Source organism: Choloepus didactylus, chromosome 18 (genome assembly GCF_015220235.1).
Source record: "Choloepus didactylus isolate mChoDid1 chromosome 18, mChoDid1.pri, whole genome shotgun sequence".
NCBI lineage: Eukaryota > Metazoa > Chordata > Mammalia > Pilosa > Megalonychidae > Choloepus > Choloepus didactylus.
Window position 1 is genome coordinate 55,239,146 of NC_051324.1, and position 22,956 is coordinate 55,262,101.

Sequence of the window (22,956 nt, forward strand, 5' to 3'; positions counted from 1 at the left end):
AAAATATTTCATGCAAGCTACAGCCAAAAGAAAGCAGGTGTAGCAATATTAATCTCAGATAAAATAGACTTCAAATGCAGGGATGTTTTGAGAGACAAAGAAGGCCACTACATACTAATAAAAGGGGCAATTCAGCAAGAAGAAATAACAATCGTAAATGTCTATGCACCCAATCAAGGTGCCACAAAATACATGAGAGAAACATTGGCAAAACTAAAGGAAGCAATTGATGTTTCCACAATAATTGTGGGAGACTTCAACACATCACTCTCTCCTATAGATAGATCAACCAGACAGAAGACCAATAAGGAAATTGAAAACCTAAACAATCTGATAAATGAATTAGATTTAACAGACATCTACAGGACATTACATCCCAAATCACCAGGATACACATACTTTTCTAGTGCTCACGGAACTTTCTCCAGAATAGATCATATGCTGGGACATAAAACAAGCCTCAATAAATTTAAAAAGATTGAAATTATTCAAAGCACATTCTCTGACCACAATGGAATACAATTAGAAGTCAATAACCATCAGAGACTTAGAAAATTCACAAATACCTGGAGGTTAAACAACACACTCCTAAACAATCAGTGGGTTAAAGAAGAAATAGCAAGAGAAATTGCTAAATATAGAGAGACGAATGAAAATGAGAACACAACATACCAAAACCTATGGGATGCAGCAAAAGCAGTGCTAAGGGGGAAATTTATAGCACTAAACGCATATATTAAAAAGGAAGAAAGAGCCAAAATCAAAGAACTAATGGATCAACTGAAGAAGCTAGAAAATGAACAGCAAACCAATCCTAAACCAAGTACAAGAAAAGAAATAACAAGGATTAAAGCAGAAATAAATGACATAGAGAACAAAAAAACAATAGAAAGGATAAATATCACCAAAAGTTGGTTCTTTGAGAAGATCAACAAGATTGACAAGCCCCTAGCTAGACTGACAAAATCAAAAAGAGAGAAGACCCATATAAACAAAATAATGAATGAAAAAGGTGACATAACTGCAGATCCTGAAGAAATTAAAAAAATTATAAGAGGATATTATGAACAACTGTATGGCAACAAACTGGATAATGTAGAAGAAATGGACAATTTCCTGGAAACATATGAACAACCTAGACTGACCAGAGAAGAAACAGAAGACCTCAACCAACCCATCACAAGCAAAGAGATCCAATCAGTCATCAAAAATCTTCCCACAAATAAATGCCCAGGGCCAGATGGCTTCACAGGGGAATTCTACCAAACTTTCCAGAAAGAACTGACACCAATCTTACTCAAATTCTTTCAAAACATTGAAAAAAATGGAACACTACCTAACTCATTTTATGAAGCTAACATCAATCTAATACCAAAACCAGGCAAAGATGCTACAAAAAAGGAAAACTACCGGCCAATCTCCCTAATGAATATAGATGCAAAAATCCTCAACAAAATACTTGCAAATCGAATCCAAAGACACATTAAAAAAATCATACACCATGACCAAGTGGGGTTCATTCCAGGCATGCAAGGCTGGTTCAACATAAGAAAAACAATCAATGTATTACAACACATTAAAAACTCGAAACGGAAAAATCAATTGATCATCTCAATAGATGCTGAAAAAGCATTTGACAAAATCCAACATCCGTTTTTGATAAAAACACTTCAAAAGGTAGGAATTGAAGGAAACTTCCTCAACATGATAAAGAGCATATATGAAAAACCCACAGCCAGCATAGTACTCAATGGTGAGAGACTGAAAGCCTTCCCTCTAAGATCAGGAACAAGACAAGGATGCCCGCTGTCACCACTGTTATTCAACATTGTGCTGGAAGTGCTAGCCAGGGAAATCCGGCAAGACAAAGAAATAAAAGGCATCCAAATTGGAAAAGAAGAAGTAAAACTGTCATTGTTTGCAGATGATATGATCTTATATCTAGAAAACCCTGAGAAATCAACGATACACCTACTAGAGCTAATAAACAAATTTAGCAAAGTAGCGGGATACAAGATTAATGCACATAAGTCAGTAATGTTTCTATATGCTAGAAATGAACAAACTGAAGAGACACTCAAGAAAAAGATACCATTTTCAATAGCAACTAAAAAAATCAAGTACCTAGGAATAAACTTAACCAAAGATGTAAAAGACCTATACAAAGAAAACTACATAACTCTACTAAAAGAAATAGAAGGGGACCTTAAAAGATGGAAAAATATTCCATGTTCATGGATAGGAAGACTAAATGTCATTAAGATGTCAATTCTACCCAAACTCATCTACAGATTCAATGCAATCCCAATCAAAATTCCAACAACCTACTTTGCAGACTTGGAAAAGCTAGTTATCAAATTTATTTGGAAAGGGAAGATGCCTCGAATTGCTAAAGACACTCTAAAAAAGAAAAACGAAGTGGGAGGACTTACACTCCCTGACTTTGAAGCTTATTATAAAGCCACAGTTGCCAAAACAGCATGGTACTGGCACAAAGATAGACATATAGATCAATGGAATCGAATTGAGAATTCAGAGATAGACCCTCAGATCTATGGCCGACTGATCTTTGATAAGGCCCCCAAAGTCACCGAACTGAGCCATAATGGTCTTTTCAACAAATGGGGCTGGGAGAGTTGGATATCCATATCCAAAAGAATGAAAGAGGACCCCTACCTCACCCCCTACACAAAAATTAACTCAAAATGGACCAAAGATCTCAATATAAAAGAAAGTACCATAAAACTCCTAGAAGATAATGTAGGAAAACATCTTCAAGACCTTGTATTAGGAGGCCACTTCCTAGACTTTACACCCAAAGCACAAGCAACAAAAGAGAAAATAGATAAATGGGAACTCCTCAAGCTTAGAAGTTTCTGCACCTCAAAGGAATTTCTCAAAAAGGTAAAGAGGCAGCCAACTCAATGGGAAAAAATTTTTGGAAACCATGTATCTGACAAAAGACTGATATCTTGCATATACAAAGAAATCCTACAACTCAATGACAATAGTACAGACAGCCCAATTATAAAATGGGCAAAAGATATGAAAAGACAGTTCTCTGAAGAGGAAATACAAATGGCCAAGAAACACATGAAAAAATGTTCAGCTTCACTAGCTATTAGAGAGATGCAAATTAAGACCACAATGAGATACCATCTAACACCGGTTAGAATGGCTGCCATTAAACAAACAGGAAACTACAAATGCTGGAGGGGATGTGGAGAAATTGGAACTCTTATTCATTGTTGGTGGGACTGTATAATGGTTCAGCCACTCTGGAAGTCAGTCTGGCAGTTCCTTAGAAAACTAGATATAGAGCTACCATTCGATCCAGCGATTGCACTCCTCGGTATATACCCGGAAGATCGGAAAGCAGTGACACGAACAGATATCTGCACGCCAATGTTCATAGCAGCATTATTCACAATTGCCAAGAGATGGAAACAACCCAAATGTCCTTCAACAGATGAGTGGATAAATAAAATGTGGTATATACACACGATGGAATACTACGCGGCAGTAAGAAGGAACGATCTGGTGAAACATATGACAACATGGATGAACCTTGAAGACATAATGCTGAGCGAAATAAGCCAGGCACAAAAAGACAAATATTATATGCTACCACTAATGTGAACTTTGAAAAATGTAAAACAAATGGTTTATAATGTAGAATGTAGGGGAACTAGCAGTAGAGAGCAATTAAGGAAGGGGGAACAATAATCCAAGAAGAACAGATAAGCTATTTAACGTTCTGGGGATGCCCAGAAATGACTATGGTCTGTTAATTTCTGATGGATGTAGTAGGAACAAGTTCACTGAAATGTTGCTATATTATGTAACTTTCTTGGGGTAAAGTAGGAACATGTTGGAAGTTAAGCAGTTATCTTAGGTTAGTTGTCTTTTTCTTACTCCCTTGCTATGGTCTCTTTGAAATGTTCTTTTATTGTATGTTTGTTTTCTTTTTAACTTTTTTTTTCATACAGTTGATTTGAAAAAAGAAGGGAAAGTTAAAAAAAAAAAAAAAAAGAAAAAAGACAAACAAGGAAAAAAAAAAAAAAAGATGTAGTGCCCCCTTGAGGAGCCTGTGGAGAATGCAGGGGTATTCGCCTACCCCACCTCCATGGTTGCTAACATGACCACGGACATAGGGGACTGGTGGTTTGATGGGTTGAGCCCTCTACCATAGGTTTTGCCCTTGGGAAGACGGTTGCTGCAAAGGAGAGGCTAGGCCTCCCTGTATTTGTGCCTAAGAGTCTCCTCCTGAATGCCTCTTTGTTGCTCAGATGTGGCCCTCTCTCTCTGGCTAAGCCAACTTGAAAGGTGAAATCACTGCCCTCCCCCCTACGTGGGATCAGACACCCAGGGAAGTGAATCTCCCTGGCAACGTGGAATATGACTCCCGGGGAGGAATGTAGACCCGGCATCGTGGGATGGAGAACATCTTCTTGACCAAAAGGGGGATGTGAAAGGAAATGAAATAAGCTTCAGTGGCAGAGAGATTCCAAAACGAGCCGAGAGATCACTCTGGTGGGCACTCTTACGCACACTTTAGACAACCTTTTTTAGGTTCTAAAGAATTGGGGTAGCTGGTGGTGGATACCTGAAACTATTAAACTACAACCCAGAACCCATGAATCTCGAAGACAGTTGTATAAAAATGTAGCTTATGAGGGGTGACAGTGGGATTGGGAATGCCATAAGGACCAAACTCCACTTTGTCTAGTTTATGGATGGATGTGTAGAAAAGTAGGGGAAGCAAACAAACAGACAAAGGTACCTAGTGTTCTTTTTTACTTCAATTGCTCTTTTTCACTCTAATTATTATTCTTGTTATTTTTGTGTGTGTGCTAATGAAGGTGTCAGGGATTGATTTAGGTGATGAATGTACAACTATGTAATGGTACTGTAAACAATCGAAAGTACAATTTGTTTTGTATGACTGCGTGGTATGTGAATATATCTCAATAAAATGATGATTAAAAAAAAAAAAAAAAAAAAAAAAAGCATTCACCTGTCCCTCCCATACATTTTAGGAGTGCCCCAAAGCATTTGACTTCAAATGGCAGTGGAAGGTATTAGAGCTGATCCAAGAATCAGTGTCTACCTTTCAAGAACACTCAGTGGCCACCTCTGGTCAGGCTGGGAGTAAATCTCCTTGGACAAGGCCGAAGAGGCCAGTCTCCAAACATTTGAGAGGAAAATAGGAAACAGAGCAAAGAGCAGACTTGGAGGATAATTACCAGCACAAATATTATTCAGAAAGTTTTGGAAAGTGCTAATAGCTTCAATCTGAGAATCAAGCAAGAAGAGCATGGCATGTAAAGCGTCCTGAAGATGCTGTCCTGTGGGAGGTCACGTAATTAGTAGGCACCAAAGTTGAGATGATGTTTTAAGACATCAGCTACCCTGCCCTTCCAAAATATTTCATTCCCCTCTGAAAAGTATGATTTATTTAGTGTTCCCCTACCTCAACGAGCTAAATAGTGATGCATGGATGCAATTAAGACTCTCATCTAAGGATGAAGTGGTTTTCCAGACTCAATTTGTTTACCATACTTCAGAAGGACAAGGAAGATCATCCTCTTAGACCAGAAAAGTGGCAAGGAGAAAAACAAGAGAGATTTAATTTTTCACCAAAATGTATATCTATATATGTGGATGTCTTATGCATTTTTTTTTTTTTTTGCAAGTAAGGAACATTCTGGACCAGTGGAAATCTAAGGTAGACTGAGAGGAAGCCCTAGCAGCACCTTTCCAAGCTATTCCTTATTACCCCTACGTGTACAATCCAAGTCGTAAATTATCAAGAATAGCACCTGTATTATCCTGGGAAATAGGATTGTGGACAATGTTTATTTTCTTCTTTTTGTTTATCTGTATTTTCTGCAATGAGCATGTATTATTTGTGATTAAATATATAAAAAGTTTTTAATGAAAAAAAAAACTCACATTTTTCTTCTCTAGGTCTAGCGCTATCATACTGCTTTTTTGGTCTCATACCTACCCAGACCCTTTCCAGCCTCTTCACTCTCCCTGTTCAGATTAACTGCCAAAAATCAGCAGACTTCATTTTTGGAAGAGATTTATTTCTTCACTCTTGAGTGTCTAAAAACAGCCCGCTTTTTCTTCCACCCCTCACCAAGCAGTGATTGATGCTCCACCTGCCTCTGATGTGACAAACCAAAGCGCCGAATAAAAGCTTTTTATCATGCTTGCACATTCTGAGGCAGGCAGAAAGCACTAGCTGGGGGCACCGAGCCATGTGAAGATGCTCTGTGAGATGTTGCTCTGCCTCAGGCATGCTTGTGCCAACCCACGGGCATCGTGGAGGATATTACTTGGTATTACTAACCTTTGATATATTGCTCTGCTTTCAGATTTTTGACAATGAAGCCAAAGACATAGAGAGAGAAGTCTGCTTTATTGATATTGCCTGCGATGAAATTCCAGAACGCTACTACAAGGAGTCTGAGGTGAGCAAGAGATGGGATGACATGTAGACAAGATTCATTCCACAAATACTTAAGAACCTCCTGATCTGGAGACTTCCGTCTGCCTTTGTGTTGATTCAGTTTGTCTTCCCATCTTGCTGTGTTGTTTAATGGAGATCTCAAAATTAAGTTCCTGCTCCTCAGGGCCCATGATTGGCTCTGGCTGCTGCTTGATTTTGATTTATCTTCCTATTTCCCCAACTCTGACGTCATTCTGGGCAGCATCGGTAATCACAAGGATGACCTCTCGTTTCCTGGTTCTGTTTGCCTCCAATAATCTTTTCCTCTAGAGTAGAATTTCTCAGCCTCGCCACTACTGACATTTTGAGCCAAATCATTCTTTGTTGTGGGTGACTGTCCTGTGCATTGTAGGGTGTTTGGTAGCATTCTGGCCTTTACCTCCTAGCTGCCAGTACACCCTCCAAGTTGTGACAACCAAAAATGTTTGCCAGACATTACCAGGTTTCCTCTGTGAAATAAAATCATCCCTGATTGAGAACCACTGCTCTACAAGACAGTTTTCCATTTTCATCTGACTTGTTCTCACAGCAGCCTTCAGCACAAGTGGTCATTCTCTTCCTCTTGAAACTCTTGCATTTCTTGATTCACGCTCTTTGTTTTCCTCCTAACTCTCTGATTCTTGGTAGACTCCTTGCACCTCTTCCTCCTCTGCCAGATCTCCACATGCTACATCCTTTGAGGCTCAGACCTGAACCCCTTTCCCATCACACTCTGTGCTTTCTCCCTGTTCCAGTTTGCTAATTCTGCCATTATGCAAAATTCCAGAAATGGATTTGCTTTTATAAAGAGGATTTATTAGGTTAAAAATTTACAGTTTTAAAGCCATAAAAGTGTCCATACTAAGGCATCAACAAGAGGATATGTTCACTGAGGAAAGGCCGATGGCATCTGGAACACTTCTGTCAGCTGGAAAGGCACATGGCTGACGTCTGCTAGTCCTTTGCTCATGGGTTCTGGTTTCAAAATGGCTTTCTCCAAGATGCTTGTGGGCTTCTGTCTCTCTTGGCTTTTCTATCTCAGCTCTTGTGCATCCTTGCTTGTTCTCCCAGGGTGTTGCTAAGCATCTGGGGGTCCTCTCTTAGCTTCTCTGTGGCAAATTCTGGGTTTCATCTATAACCTTAGCATCTCCAAGATCTTTCTCTCTGCATCTCCAAGTGTCTGAGTCTCTGTCAGCTCTCAGCTTCTCCCTGGGGGCAAACTCTGCATTACATTTCTTAGCTTCTCTCTAAAATGTCTCTCTCATTTTCTCTAAGCTCCTCCTCTCCATGAGTTCTCTTAAAAGACTCCAGTGATCTAATTAAGACCCACCCAGCATAGGCAGGGGCACACCTCCATGGAAATGATCCAATCAGAAGGTTCCACCCTAATCAAAAGACTAATAAGTCTATCCCCACAAGATTGCAGTAAAGAACATGACTTTTGTTGGGGGCATAATAGATTCAAACCAGCACACTCCCCCTCATCCATTCCCAGGATCTTAAATATCTTTTGCTTGCCAAATACTCTCAAATTTGTCTCCAGCCAAGACCTCTCACCTAAGCTCCATAAATTTTGGAGAAAGTACTAGATGTCTCACCAACATCACAAAATCCAGCCATCTTTCCCCCAAATCCACTCCCCTTCTCATCTTCCCATTTCAGTAAATGGCACGAACGTCTACCTTTGCCCAATCCAGAAACATCAGGGTCATCCTGACTCCTCCTCCTCTTCCACCTCCATATCCAGTCCATGACCAATCCCTGTCAATTCTGTCTTTAAAATATACCACAAAACCACTTGCTCCTCTCCATCTCTGCTGCCAGCTCTCCAGGTCAAGCCACCATATAACCTAAATAACCAATAACGTAAATAACTCCAATGACCTCATGGTCTCCTTACTTCCACTCTTCTGCTCTCCAACCCATTCTCCACCTAGCAGCCGGTGCAACCTTTTAAAAACATAAATTGGATCATTTGCGATTTCTTCAGAGGATTTCTATTGCATGAGTAAAATTGAAGTGCCTAAATACAGCCCCTTCCTCCTTTTCCTCCCTTTGTGCCATTCTTTCTCCTGTTTTTGCTGCTGCCACCATGTTGACCTTCTTTCATTTCTCCCACATGCCACCTCAGGGCTCTCGTGCATGCTCCACCTGAAACCCTATCCCCCATTCTTCTATCCCCTATATCCTTCCATCCTGCAGTTCTTGGCTTCAACGTCATTTCTTCCACCACAGCTTTCTGAGCCCATATCTTAAATTCAGTTTCCCTGTCACACTCTCTCCCTGGATGCTTCCTTCTTGCACTTGTGACCTGAAACTGTGTATTTACCCACATGATTATTTCTTTACTGTTTGTCTCCCCCGCTAGAAGGGAAGAGCCCTGGGGGGAGGGATCCTCAGTGGCTTCTTTGCTCCCTGTCTTACCATTGTACATGACACATGGGAGGTACTCTGTAAATATTTATTGGCTAAATGACAACTCACTTCTGATTTTCTTGGTCAAACTGCATCCAGGAAAGAATTCTTTATGACCCAGGGAAAGATACATTGAACATGTCCATGAATGATTCTGTGAAGCATGAAGAAAACGTTCCTCAAATGTCCATGTAAATTAAAAGATGTTTTCTAGAGGTGGCCTTTGAAACCACAGAGCACAGGGAAATGAGTCAGGCACTGCTTGACTAGAAATGAGAGTTGTTGATTTCTTCATTAATATTCTATATTAGTCCCAAGACTTCCCACTGAATAAGGAGAGAACCCTCTGAGTACCAGGCTGGACCAAAGCACTCAGCGAGGAACAGTTGAAATTAGTTCAGAGTTTTCAGGCAACAGAGCCTTCCTGGAAGGCCCAGAGCTCCTAAAAAGGGCAGGAAACCCAAGCAACACAGCAACCCGCTAGGCCCAAGGAGCCACAGAAGTGACGGGCAAACAGCTTCACCCACTGCTTCGCACAATGCCCTACACATCATCGAAATGCCCTAAATATTGGTGGACTTGACGTGAAACCACAGAAGTATCTCCGTAGAGTGAGACAAGGGAAAGGCCAAACGGGCCTTATTTATCCAACTCTTAGCAGGTTCACAGTTATGCAGAGAGCATTTAACTTTGTTTTTCTTAAAACTCCAGAGAGTGGTTGGCTGCAGAATGCCATATAAGTTGGTGATGTTAAAAAGCTCAGCCTTTGGGTTGGTGTTTAGGATACAGGGTGATTCACATCAGCCTCTCCCTGGTCTTTAAGAAACAGCAGCTGCAGAGCACACGCCTGCAATTAAGCAGCTAAGCATTTGCTATGATCAGGTTAGACTTTTATACACCAAAGAATTCCAAAATGTGGAGGAAAAAAATCTGAACCACATTGGGAGCCCGGTTTGTTTGTGTAACAGAGGAATTCATTTTTAACGGGTTTATTTATTACACCTTAAATCAGCCTTAATGAATCTGAGAGAAGGGTTTCAAGGTCCATATGTTATGGCTCAAGGACAAGTCTGGGGCCCTGATTCCAAACATACTGTGATTGGCTTGCATGTTGCTAAACAACAAAAATAGCCCTGCAACTGTTGTCGTTGCAAAGCTGGAACATCATTTGCAAGTGGGTTGCCCAAGTTCCATCAACAGCCATTAATAAAATACTAACGGGTTGTAAACAGTGACTTGCACCAACAGTCATATAAAAAGGTAGCACTAAGGCAAACGAGTTCTGATAGTAGAAACTGTAGAGAAAGATATTCTCTTCAGTTTATTCCCAGGCCAGAAACAAAAGTGAAAACACCCCAGTAAAGATGCTTTCTGTTTCAAAGTTTCAGTGTTCATTCGGAAAGCTGTGATGAGCATCTTCTTTGTGTTAGGCCCCAAAGTTACAAGTAAAACACAGTCTGTGCCCTCACAGACCCTGCAGTTGGGGAGAGAGATGTGTGCAAGGAGGTCTGGCAAAAAAGGAGGGCAGAGATGGCTGTTGTATTTCATCCAGGACTTGGGATTCAGCTGTCACACTCAGAGCTACCTCCTGCCTATCCTAGAGCCTTAGGGTTGCTTACTAAACGTGGAAGAAAGGAGCTCCATAGGGCTCCATCACCATCACCCACTACTAACAACTTCCTATCACCCCCAACAGAAACTCTGTATCCACTTAGCATGAACCTCCCCCGTTCCCCACCCCCACCTGTACACTCTTTATCATTAGACACACTCTGTCCACTGCTCTTCAGATGATCTGCCAGCCTACGTTACAGGTAGAATTCTTGTTCCCTGACCCTGGCCGTTAGATGGCAAAGGGCAAAGGTGTAATAGCAGCCTGCAGTAAAATCTCAGGAAAAGTATGTCCCAGGGAACTCCTCTGGTTTCCCAGCCCTACCATCGTTCAACTTTGAGAATCCAGACTACAGTGTGAACCCACTGGGAGGGAGAGGGGTGAGTTTCCTGGGCTGTTTTTGGTTGTTGTGTCTGCCATCAATAACATTAGCCAGGGACTGAGAATTAGGGAAACAACCAATTCAGAAGGCAGACCATTTCCAAATAAATTTCTACTCTGCACATTGTAAATAATTAACATCCTCCTCCTAACCACCAGAGTTCCCTTCTAAAATGAAATCTGACCTTGTCATTCTCTGCTTAAAACCCCTCGCTGGCTGGGAGAAAGCCCAATCCCTCAGCACCGCCCTCTGCCTTCTCCACTCCCCAGTCCTCCCTGCCTCTGCACCACTTAAGCGGCGAATGCCTATTTGCTCTGTCTTTAGAGTTGAGCTCAAGTATGCCTTCCTCTCTATGGGCTTTCCTGGACACCCTGCACCCCCATCCACTCTCTGGGGGGCAGCAGTATTCTGGTCTGTGTCTACAGCTAGACTCTGACTTCCAAGAAGACAAGAGCTCCGTCTTACTTATCACCATACCCCAGCAGCTAGTCCAGTGCCAGCACATAGCAGATGCTCATGAAATGGTTGTCGGATGAATGAGTGAAAGCAGGTGGCCGGAGTTCCTTATTTACTTTGTTTTATTTAATTTGGTTTTATCTCTGAGGCATACAGCTTTGTGAGTGTTTTCTTCCAATCCACCTATTTAAGTTGACTATGTCAGCATCAAAAATAGGAATACACTCTGCGGAGAAGGCTGGAGCACTGGTGGGTTGAATCTGTTCTGAGATTTTTGATGCTTAAGAATTCAGACCCGGGTTATCTGGGTCACTCTTCTTCATCCTGTCACACACACACACCGCCATCCAGGCCGAAGGAGGAGATGGAAGTCACTTTCTTTTCTTTTTCTATTTCTCCCTGGAGATGCCCCTCATGAAGATGACAAGGGCTAGGAATTTTCCACTGGGGACCCTCTGCCTAGCAGTACTCTTGCAGCCACAAACCAGAGATTCAAAAGGACATGTTGGGTACTTGGGATCAGCTGATAGCCCCGCCCAGTCCTCTCCTTATTCTCCTTTTGCAGTGTTGCTGTTTCCTACATAAATCAAGGGCCTGATCTTCTATTCCCAACAGTGTCTTAGCCTCAGCTTTTGTTCATCTCCATAGGAAAATTCTGCAAGGTAGTGCTATATTGCAAAAAAAGAAAAAAAAATCAGCGTTATCCCTTGGGCAGAGACCACCTCCAATAGTCTCAACACAGACTCTCCAAGGCCCTGAGCCCCCACGAGTGTCATGAAGCCCCCTGCACTGAGTCACATGGACAGCATTCATTCATGCCACCAAATCAGCAAAGAAGAGGTGAAGCCAAATGTGAGCAGCTTGTGCTTGCTATAGGGCTGATCTATGGGTTCTCACTTGTGCCAAGATTTCCATCCCAGCTTTTCAATGCTCTGCCAAGACTTCAAGGTGAAGATCCCAGCCCAGGAATGAGGAACTCCTTATAATAAGTCATAGCATGCCTGCAGAGGGCACGGGCAGTGAGCCCAGACCTGCAAAGCTGAATTGGCAGTTCTGGGGTGCAAGAACACATCTCAACACCCAGTCAACAGGACAAGTCCAGCCTGGAGAACCTCCAAAAGTCAAGTGCAGAGAACCATAGCTTGGAGGCCTTTGGGTTTGGCCAATGGGAAAGGCCAGCACTCTTCCTCCCTGATTCACTACATCATCGAGGAGGTTTGGCTTCCATTACAAGATGGAGAGTGACCAGAGAAAACGGCATCTTCATTGGCCTTGGAGGTGCCACGCCCACAGCTGTCTCCCAGAGGCACAACTGTGTAGGGTGTGGGCCACTTCTAGACTTTCAGACATGTCTTGAGTAGAAAGGGGGAAGTTTAGAAGTTGAGGATTTTATGTGTGCTTTTTGTTGTTTTTAATCTTCATTGATTTTTGTAAAAAAAAAAAAAAAAAAAAAGCAAAGATGTCTCTAGACCAATGGTTCTTAATGGGGGCAAATTTGCCCCTAGAGGATATTTGGCAATGTTTGGAGGCATTTTGGTTGTCACAACTGGGAGGTGCAATGGCATCAAGTGGATGGGGCCCAGGGATGGTGCTAAACACCCTATAATGCCTCTGCCACAGAGACTGATCCAGCCCAAAATGCCAACAGGCCGAGTTTAAGAAACCCTGCTGTAGACCAATTCAAGGAAAGGAAACCTAGTACAGCCCATTAGTCGCAAGATTCAATAATCATACTCTAGTTAGTATTTATTAAGTGCCTGCTGTATGCCCGGCTCCATGCTAGGCACCGAGGCTACACAGACAAGATCGCATCACCCCTCAAAGGGCTCGCTCTCTACTGTCCTTTAAACTTGATCTTGTTACAGATAAAAGAAATTCTTCTTGCCTTCATTTTAAAGGATGTAAATGAAGTCTCCATCTCACCAGTGGTTAATAACAGCACAGTAACTGTGTAGTAGTTAATGGAGAAATTAGAGAAATTGTCGAAGTCTTAAATTCAGTTAGCAATGAAAAAGTAACTGTGGCTGTCCTTGAAACACTAACACCCCCCCATACACACACACACCCCAAGTGGTATAATTGAAAGTATAAAAGTGCTGGGGAAATTTTTAGGCAGAAGTTAATTCAGAGCCATCCCCTTGACTTGGAGGACTAAGGTGTCTGTTTTAAAGTCAATCTCCAGGCCCCTGAATTGCAGTATCTTCCTGAACCATGAGATCTTTTGCAGCCAGTGCATTGGCCAAGCCAATGTAAACATCTGCTGAATTCTCTATTTAGGCAGAGAGAACAGAACAAAGAGAAATACATGTAGCTTTTCCAATAATTGTCAAAGGGTGAGAGATTAAATGCTGTGTGCTGAATAAAGGGCCCCCAGAAAGGGAACAGAGAGATGACATGAGTAAATATTGTTGTACTTGGCTGTAGCCTTGGGTACAAAGTGCTTTGTCCAAATCACTCAGCTCTCTCAAATTAAAATTATTTCCATTTTGGTCTACATCTTGGCGGTTGAGGGTGGTAAAGATTTTCAACTATCTCTGAATGGCCAGATTTAACACAGCTGTCACATGCTATGGTATGTTGTGTTCAGTTTGTTGTTGGGTTGTTATTGTCATTTTTTCCCTTTTCCCTCAGTCCATCTGTTTTCTTTCTGAGATTAGCGCAGCTGTTTTGTGATGGGTTCCAACTTACCGGGGCCTGGGTGCCCCTTGGATAGTAAGAGGACAGGCTACACCATTGGCATGAGAGAAATGCTGCCAAAGTGCTCCCCGGTAACAGCCTCTAAAACTGGGAGAAACATCGGGGGAGGGGTGGCCAGCAGCAGCTGCATCACGGGGCCCTGAGCCCTCTCTTGCCTTGGCACAGTCTGGGTGGTGTTCGTGCTAGTACACATCTTAAGAGAGGCACTTGGTGGTTCCGGAATCGGCTAGAGCAGTAGCTCACAGGAAAACCATGGGGAGAAGGAGAAAATCATTCAGGGCACACACATTCTCCTACCTGTTTACCCAAGCACCCAGCAAAGACGCAGATGGCATTTCCCAAGGGCCCTGCCTACCCTCTTGCAGCCAGCCCCGAGGGGAGAGCAGCATGGTACCTGCAGTGACATTACAAACGCAGGGAGGGTCTGAGCCATCTCCTGGAAGCTGCCATTCTTTTTTTTTTTCTCCTTTCCCCCACCTCCCCCATCCCCTTTGCAAGTTGGAAAACATCCCATACATCTGTCTGGGTTCACTGCATGCAGAAGGCGAAGTGCTAAGGCCCAGTGGGAGCCTTAGTGGGTGTTTGGGTGGCTTCCTCTATTTAGGGGTAGGGCTCTGGTCAGCCTGGCCAGGAGGGTAAACTGCCGTCCCTCTGACCGTCATGTCCTTCTGACCTCCAAGAGCATATCCTTTGTGAAGGCATTGGGTGAGAGTCCCGGGGGTAAAATGTAAAGGAAGCCTCACCGTCAATAAAATCACCTTCAGAAAAGTCATGATCCATCTGGTTGGGAAGTTAAAGTATAAAAATGCAAAAGGCTAAATTACAGTACCATGTGAGGCAGAGGAGAAATGCATCGTGGGGCTGCGTGTGACTCACTTTCCTGAGTGTCTAACACACCATAACTGCCTGAGAATCCCAAGGGGGGTGGGGGCAGCTCCATATGCAGGAGTGGTCAGGGCAGGCTTTGTAGGAGAGGTGGAATTTCAGCTGGACCTTTTAAAAAATGCTTATCTTTATTGCTTAAAAAATTCAAAGATGATACAGGCATGTAACATGCAAAGAGGGAATCTGTAATCCCCAAAACAGAGATAACAGCTGTGAAAGTTGGGGGTTATGGTGTTTATACTTAAACATAATCCATAAATAACATTATTTTATGAAAATAAGCTCACACTGAGCACATTAACTTTGCAGCATGTGTTTTTCACTAAGCAGTACAAGTTTGGCAGCACACATCTCTCTAGCAGTCCTTTTAATGGCTATACAATGTCTATTACATGGTAATCCCATATAAAACCAGTCCCCGATTGATGGACAGTTAATGGGTATTTCTATTCTTTTGCTATTACACTACTGCAGGAAACATCCTCATCTGATATCTTTGGGTATGGCCCTAATGTTTCTGTAAAATAAATTCTAAAAGTGAAGTTGTTGGGTCAATGAGTATGGGGGTTTAAATCTTGCTAGGCAAAATAAACTGCCCCCACCTCAAAGCTATATTAAATTATTCTCTGATCCACAGTTAAATGGGAGCAAACTGAGTTTTGAAAATGAGTGAGATTGAATAGGCAATGTACTAAGGGCAGGGGGTGGGGGGAGACAATGGCAAAGTCAGGGAATCCCAGTGAATATTCAAAGATCAGTGAGAAACTTTTTGGCTGATGGAGAAGGGATGAGCCTTGAATGCCAAGTCAAGGAATTTGGACTTCATCCTACAGGGGGCACCAACAACCATGGAAGAGGGGGACTCCATTTGTGACCCAACCAGAGAGGCTAACCTTCTCTTTGGGATGATGAAGGCAAGCTCCTGGGTGCCAAGAGGATGAGCACCCTCCAATTCCATCCACCTACTCCTCTTTCTCTCCCCCTACTCACTTTCCTGAACAAATTGCCCTCAGCCCTCTTAACAACGTTTGGCTATTGAAAAGAAATATTTGGAAATTAAAGGGCATTAAATACATATTTCCCAAGGAGCAAATAGGTATTCTCCTTTGGATCTCATTCCTTTAGAACAAAAGTAACCTGGTCAACAAGTCTAGCTGAAGTACCGTGCCTGTTGCTGATTTTAAAAGCCACTGCTGCTAGTTTAGCCTAAGTGTGGAGCTACCACAGTGAGTTGAGCAAAACAGATTTTAATTGGGAGTGCTAGGAAAACTGCGGTGTTCAATGCCATCCTAGAGAAAGGTTTGTTTTGTTTTTTACTTTTTCAAGGAAAAAAATTAAACTATTGAAATAATTTTCATGAATGCGGTCACCCAGAACTCAGTGCTGAGAACAGCAGTTGCCCAATCTTATCAATTGGATTTGGTAGTGAATCCAAGTAGGTCAAATGAAATCAAGGCAAATGAATTCCCAAATGCCAGATCCAAAACAGAGATTTTGAGTCTCTGCCAGGAATAGTTATGGTGGTGGATCATTGAATCAAATAGAAAGAGCTCTTGGGGAAATGGCTCAGTGTTCCAAAAAGAACAGAATTCATTCAGGCAAAACATCCATGGAAGGGTGAAATGATTGTTGTAAAGAGATCTGTACAAAAGATAATACAAAAGATAACAGATTGGAATTCCCAGCCCATGCTGTCCATGTCTAGATGATTCAAACCCTAAGGTGAGGAGGGGTCCTGGCTCCCAGAGGCCTCCAGGTGATCACAGCCCTTGTGCTTTCTCATCCCCAACTACTATATTTTGAATCCCTTCCTCTCTTCAAAGAATGGATGGCTGGAGAGATGAGATGAGATGAGTTTAGATGAGATGAGATGAGATAAGATAGGAAAGGAAAAGGAAGGCACTGGCACATAGGAAACATTCAATAAATGTTCTGACTCTGGCATTAGGATCTGTGTATGGGGTGCAGGAGCAGTTGCTCAGTAGGAGCCACGTTTCTTTGGAAAGTGGCTGCCATGAGTGATGGCATAAGAGTTTGTTTGATGTTGGTTTTCATCTGTCAGGATGACTGGAAAGAAGGAGCAGAGAGATGATTCCGATAGTTCCAGTACTCGGGATTACAGAATCCTCAGCAGGCACAGCGAGATCCTTCAGAATCTAAAGCCACTTGTACTTCTGAGATTTTTTTGAATATGTATCATTATTACTTCTGTTATTGCTTAACCTGAATTCAGAATTGCATGTGTCTTTGATACTTCACCTCTACAAAACCTTAGAAGTTACATTTCCAGTGTGTGCTGCCAAGTTGGGGCAATCTGTGGCACAGCAGTCCCAGAGTACCCAGGGCAGGTTTGGCATTCCATCACTGCCTGCAATAAGCCTTCTTGCCAGGTGTATTTTAGACTTTGAAAGGAAGGAGGCAGGAGCCAAAGGGCTCATGACCCAAGGCTTTTAGCCAGGGGTGAACAGATACAACCAAGCTCTTCTTGCAATTCTATCTCCCAGAAAATCTCGTTGGTACTTTCAAGAAAATGGGTATTAAGTCCACAAGTTGCTCAGATCTTGGGCCAGTTGCATCAGTCCCTTCTGGGTTTTTTGTTTGTTTGTTTGTTTGTTTTTTGTCTTATTAAATTAAGACACCAGAACTCCTTAGCTCTTAGAGCAGAGTTTCCAAATCAAGTCAGAATCATGAAAGGAACTTTTTAAAATGCAGGTACTTGTGCCCCTCCCAAACTAGACTCACTAGGATGGGACCCAAAAAAGTGTGGGCAAGAGGCTCGTGATTCTGAGGATGGGCCAGCTTTGGAAACATGGCCTCAGAGCAGAGCTTCCCAACCCTTTACACAGGGAGGAGCTTCTGGCCAGAGGTGACTGACCACTAGGTCAGAGGCCCAGTCTGGTCACCCAAGGGCCGTGGGGAGCAGGATCTTGGCACATCTCTAATGCATTCAAGGTAGGCAAGTCTGCCTAAAAGCTTCCATTTAGTGCATTCAAGTTTTTAAACCATTTTATTATTACTTTTTTTTGTGGGAAGAAAAAGGAAATAGCAACATGGGCCTGGAAGCCTGCTTGTTCTCCTACTGAGGGAGGGGTAAATGCCTTCCAATTTCATTCCATCTGTTGGGAATCTGGCAACATTGGGGAGCCAGGTCACGTTCTTCCTTGCCAGCGAATAGCATTAATTGTAATACTCATGGAGTGGTTGAATAGCATCCCTCCAAAATTCGTGTCCACCCAGAACCTCAGAATGTGACCTTGTTTGGAAAGAAGGTCTCTGCAGATGTAATTAAGGTAAGGATTGAGATGAGATCATAGTGGATTAGCATAGGTCCTAAATCCAATGAGCGTACCCTTAAAGGAGACAGAAAAGGACATGCAGAGACTCAGAGAGAAGGCCATGTGAGGACAAAATGGAGTGATGCAGCCACAAGCCAAGGAACACCTGGAGCCACCAGAAGCTGGAAGAGGCAAGGAAACCTTCTCTAGAGCCATCAGAGGGAGCATGGCCCTGCCCACATCTTAATTTCAGACTTCTGGCCTCTGGAACTGTGAGGGAATAAATTTATTTTGTTTTAATCTACAATGTTTGTAGTAATTTCTTGCAGCAGCCCAAGGAAAGGAATACAATGCATTTATGCAGTTTTCCCCCAAGTTGTTTCTGAGCTGGGGCTTAGCTTCAAAAAGACCCTCATCCAAGTTTATTTCCTCCCATCAAAGGCCCTAGTCAGTCTCTCCCAGGTCTTCTGGCAAAATCTTGCCCAAGTCCTTTCCTTCTCCCAGCATTCCACGAGTTACAGCTGCAACTCTGCAATGATGGAAGTGGCACTTTTCCCCTTGAGAATGAAGTCCTGACCCAGGGATTCTCTCCTCCACTTCTGTTTATTTAGACTCTGTATTAGTTAGGGTTCTCTAGGGAAAGAGAATCAATGGGAGGTGTCTCTGACTATCAAATTGTAAAAGTGACTCATGCAACTGTGGGTATGCACGAGTCCAAATTCTGTAGAGCAGTCAGCAAACTGTCAACTCCAAGGAAGATGTCCGATGAACTCCTCAGGAAACAAACCGGCAACTTTGACGAACTCCTCAGGAAATGAACTGGGAACTTCGATGAACGTGTTCGATGAACTCCTCAGGAAACGAACCGGCAGCTTCGACGAACTCCTCAGGAAATGCTTCACTGGGCAGCTGAAGAAGAAGTGACGGTCCTCTATCTGTCTTGCTTATAAGTCTTCAACTGATTAATTGGATCAAATCCAGTCAATTGCATTCTCTCATTGTGGAACACACGCCTTTTGGTGAGTCATCAGTCACAGCTGCTGTCAATTGACTGATGATTTAATAAACCAGCCTGTTGGTTTATCAACCAGCCTCAAACGTCCTCACAGCAATTGTTAGGCCAGTGTTTGCTTGACCAGACAGCTGGAGCACCTGGCCAAGTTGACACATGAACCCAACCATCACAGACTCCAAGTGCAACTGTTCAGCTTCAACTCCAAAAATATCCAGGAAAGAAGAGGTGCTGTTAAATTGCTTGTCTTCATCTTTTATTGTTCGGGGGCCCAGAAAAAGACATACAATTACCAGGTCATTAACTCGGGCCTTAGAAGTTTCAACAGATAACACATGGAATTGCTAAACCTGGCTTTAGACGGACAGGAACTCACATCTGAGGAAGATAAATGCCTTTGTTAAATTGTCTCATTCAGTCGTTGAGCCTAATAATCTGATAGAATGGATATTATCTCGATTTTATAGATAAGGAAACTGAGGCTTATAGAGTCTGAGTGACTTGTGCAAGTCACAGGAAGCTAGGACTCAAATCCCAGAGTCTCTGACCACAATGATTGTGCTTCCCCCACACCAAGCTTGGCTCCTTCATGTAAAGTGGGAGTAACAGGCAATTATTGTATGTCTTTGAAAACAACTTTAAGAGGTGGTTTCCTCCTTAAGTGTATCTCTCTAACCCCACATCTCACTGACCATGAGAAAGAAGGGTCTTGGAGAAAGGCCAGTGCACTGGGTTGAACATGTCCCCCCAAAATTCATATCCACACCCAACATTATTTGGAAATAGGCTCTTTGCAGCCATAATCAAGTTAAGATGAAGTCATACTGGATTAGGGTATGCCCTGAATTCATTGGCTGGTGTCCTTAGAAGAAAAGGAGAGGACATACAGAAATAGAGAGAAGAGGACCATGTGAAAACAGAGGCAGAGATTGAAGTGATGCTGCTACAAGCCAAGGGATGCCGAGCTCTGCCAGCCAGCACCAGAAAGTAGGCAGAGGCCAGGAAGGATTCTTCCTTCAGCCGTTAGAGAGCACACGGCCTTGCCCACAGCTTGACTTTGGACTTCTGGCCTCCCAGCATGTGAGAGGATACATTTTGGTCATTTTAAGCCACCCAGTTTGTGGCGCTTTGTTGTGGCAGCTTTAGGAAACTAATTATGCAGGTGAAGTAACTTCCTGAGTTACCTGCCTTAGTTTTCATGAGCTGATAGAACTCCACTCCCCATCTTTTTGGAGAAATTTCTTCTTTATGAACATTCCATAAAATAGTGGATTGGCCAAAACAAGCCAGGACTTGAAAAACCAAGAACTGTCTATCCTCCATTTTAAAAGGGGAAATATACATATGTATCTCATAACCACCAAAGAATATCCACAGACCTCAGTTTGAGGAACATTACTTTTTCTCATGTTATCATCCCTACAGTAGTCTCAGAGTTAAATAGCTTCTCCAGGTTTACACAGGTAGTAGTTGCTGGAGGAGAAATTCAAACCCAGGGGTATCTCCTTCCGTAGCCTTTTAAGTGCCCCTCTCCCTGGTGCTCCACATATCCTAGGACCCCACAGAGGTGCTTCTGGGTACTGTAAACAATGAAATATATTGGTCTGCAGAACCCACTCATCACTTTTACATGCTCTATGTATTGGAATTCCAAGTAAGATTATGTTTGGCAAAACAAAATCAATTCTAAAGTTTAAAAAAAAGTTTGAAATCTAATCCAGCTTTAAAAATGGAAATCCTTTATTGTCTTCAAATTACAAACTGCTTATTGGCTTATGGTACAGTTCTTTCCAGTTTCTATTCAACAAGTTGGAGGCCCAAGTTTCCCAAAATAATACAATATATGAGGAGTAAGCTAGACTTAGGGACAGTTAATCCAGCACTGATCACTGTTGGCATGTTGCAACTCATCAAGAATATTTGTTGGTCTATGATCAGCTTTTTTTAAATGCACTTTTATTGAGATATATCCACACACGATAAAAGCCATCCAAAGTATACAATCACTGGCTCATAGTATCATCATATAGTTGTGTATTCATCACTATAATCAATTTTAGAACATTTTCATTACTCCAAAAAAAAGAGAAAATAATAAAAAGGAATACCCAAAACATCCCATACCCCTTATCCCTCCTGCCTTTTATTTATTTTTTTGTCTTTATCACTTAATCTGCCCATACACTGTATAAAGGGAGTGTCCATATGATCAGCTTTTGATTTAACTTAATAATAAACTAAACCAGGTATGGGCAATTTGTGTCTCCTCATTATGGACCAAAGCCATTGCTTCTTCATAGCCTGTGTCCAAATATCACGGTTAAAATCAGAGTGAGCAGGGAAAATCTCACAACACACAGTCTAATTCAAAGGCTGCAAACCAAGCCAGCTCCTAACCAGGCTTCCTTTACGGGAAGAACTTGGCTCACTTGTCATCAGGAAAGCTGGTTGCCTGTCCTTTCACCGTCACACACAGTAAAGCAGGATCCTTTCCAGTCTGCCCTTGAATGACCTTACTGATTTTAACTAGAGGTGGCATCATAAACTTTAAGTTGTATGTGTTCGTGCCAAAAGAAACAGTTGAGCCTCACTTAGCAGGATATTAAGGGACTTCTCTAGTTGCTCTGGAATGGGGAACAGGCCTGAAGCTGGGGTCAAAGAGGAGTTAAGACTCCACATTCTACAGCAGTACCTGAGGCCAGGGACTCTCCAAGGCTACCAGGCAGTGGCCCAGCTGGCCCCATCACCACCCACCAGCTACTGCCCGGGTCATCCATTTCCTCCCCACCCCCACTTCCCAGTCTGTACATGGAGATGGGGAAGGGAGCTCTCAGAGACAGTGAAGGTAGCTGCTTGCCTAACCTGAAGCCACATGAAGGGAGTGCTCCAGGAGAATCCATCACAGAAATCAGGGTATCTGAAAAAAAAAAAAAAAAGCTGGCAATTTGCTGAGCTGAGAACCCACAGACCCATCCTCAGTGCTGCCATCCCAGGAGAGTGTGGGCAAACACGAAGCGTCCCCAGAAGTTCATTGTAGAACTAGAGCTGGAGGCCTGCTGCCCAGCTGGAGATTTGGGAAGGAGGCGGCTTGTGGAATGAGCCCTGGATGGGCTGAGATGGAACGAAACCGAGGGAGACGGAGCCTGGGGTTAGGTACAAAATGGTGATAGTAGTGTGACTACTTTAGAGGTTTGTTGTAAGGATTAAATGAGAGAAGGAATACGAAGGGCTTGACATGGACTCTTGGTAAGCAAGGACTTAAACATCAGCTAATGTGATTATTTTTCCCTCCTTCCCTCCTTGACTTTCTTCTGGCTTCTTCTTGGGACTCTCTTTTGCCTAGGTCTTCTTCTTGGCCCCTAAAAGGCAACCATACTGGTCGCTCTCAGGGCTAGAGCCCGCTGGTTATTAAATTCTTCGGTGATGTGTGCTAGAAATGCCCGTTTTCATGCTGTCTCTTTTGAGTGAGTTTTCTCTTTTTTTCTGGCACTGGGAAGGATGCAGCAGAACACACACCAAAAGCTCCTCCCTCCCCATCAGCACCTTTTTTTCTGCAGTTCCACATATCCGTCCCACCTTGTGAGTCAAAGCTCCTTTAAGGGTCACTTTGCAGAGGAGCAGCACAAATCGCTCAGTGTTTGTGGTATGTTCTAGCGCCAAGAGCAAATGCTTTAAAAATAGCACTTTAGGTATTAACTGCAAACAAAGCAGGAATTGGCTGCTTCT

The 22,956-nt window shown here is 42.8% G+C and overlaps 1 protein-coding gene across 8 annotated transcripts in view; it reads left to right on the forward strand.

Moving 5' to 3' along the window:
• The window catches only part of PITPNC1 (phosphatidylinositol transfer protein cytoplasmic 1), a 270,335-nt gene that overhangs the window by 222,989 nt on the left and 24,390 nt on the right, over positions 1-22,956 (forward strand). For all 8 annotated transcript variants that reach the window (XM_037809087.1, XM_037809088.1, XM_037809086.1 and 5 more), the window contains one exon: positions 6,384-6,479. In XM_037809087.1, coding sequence (XP_037665015.1) covers positions 6,384-6,479 — 96 coding nt within the window. The remainder of the gene's footprint in view (positions 1-6,383; positions 6,480-22,956) is intronic.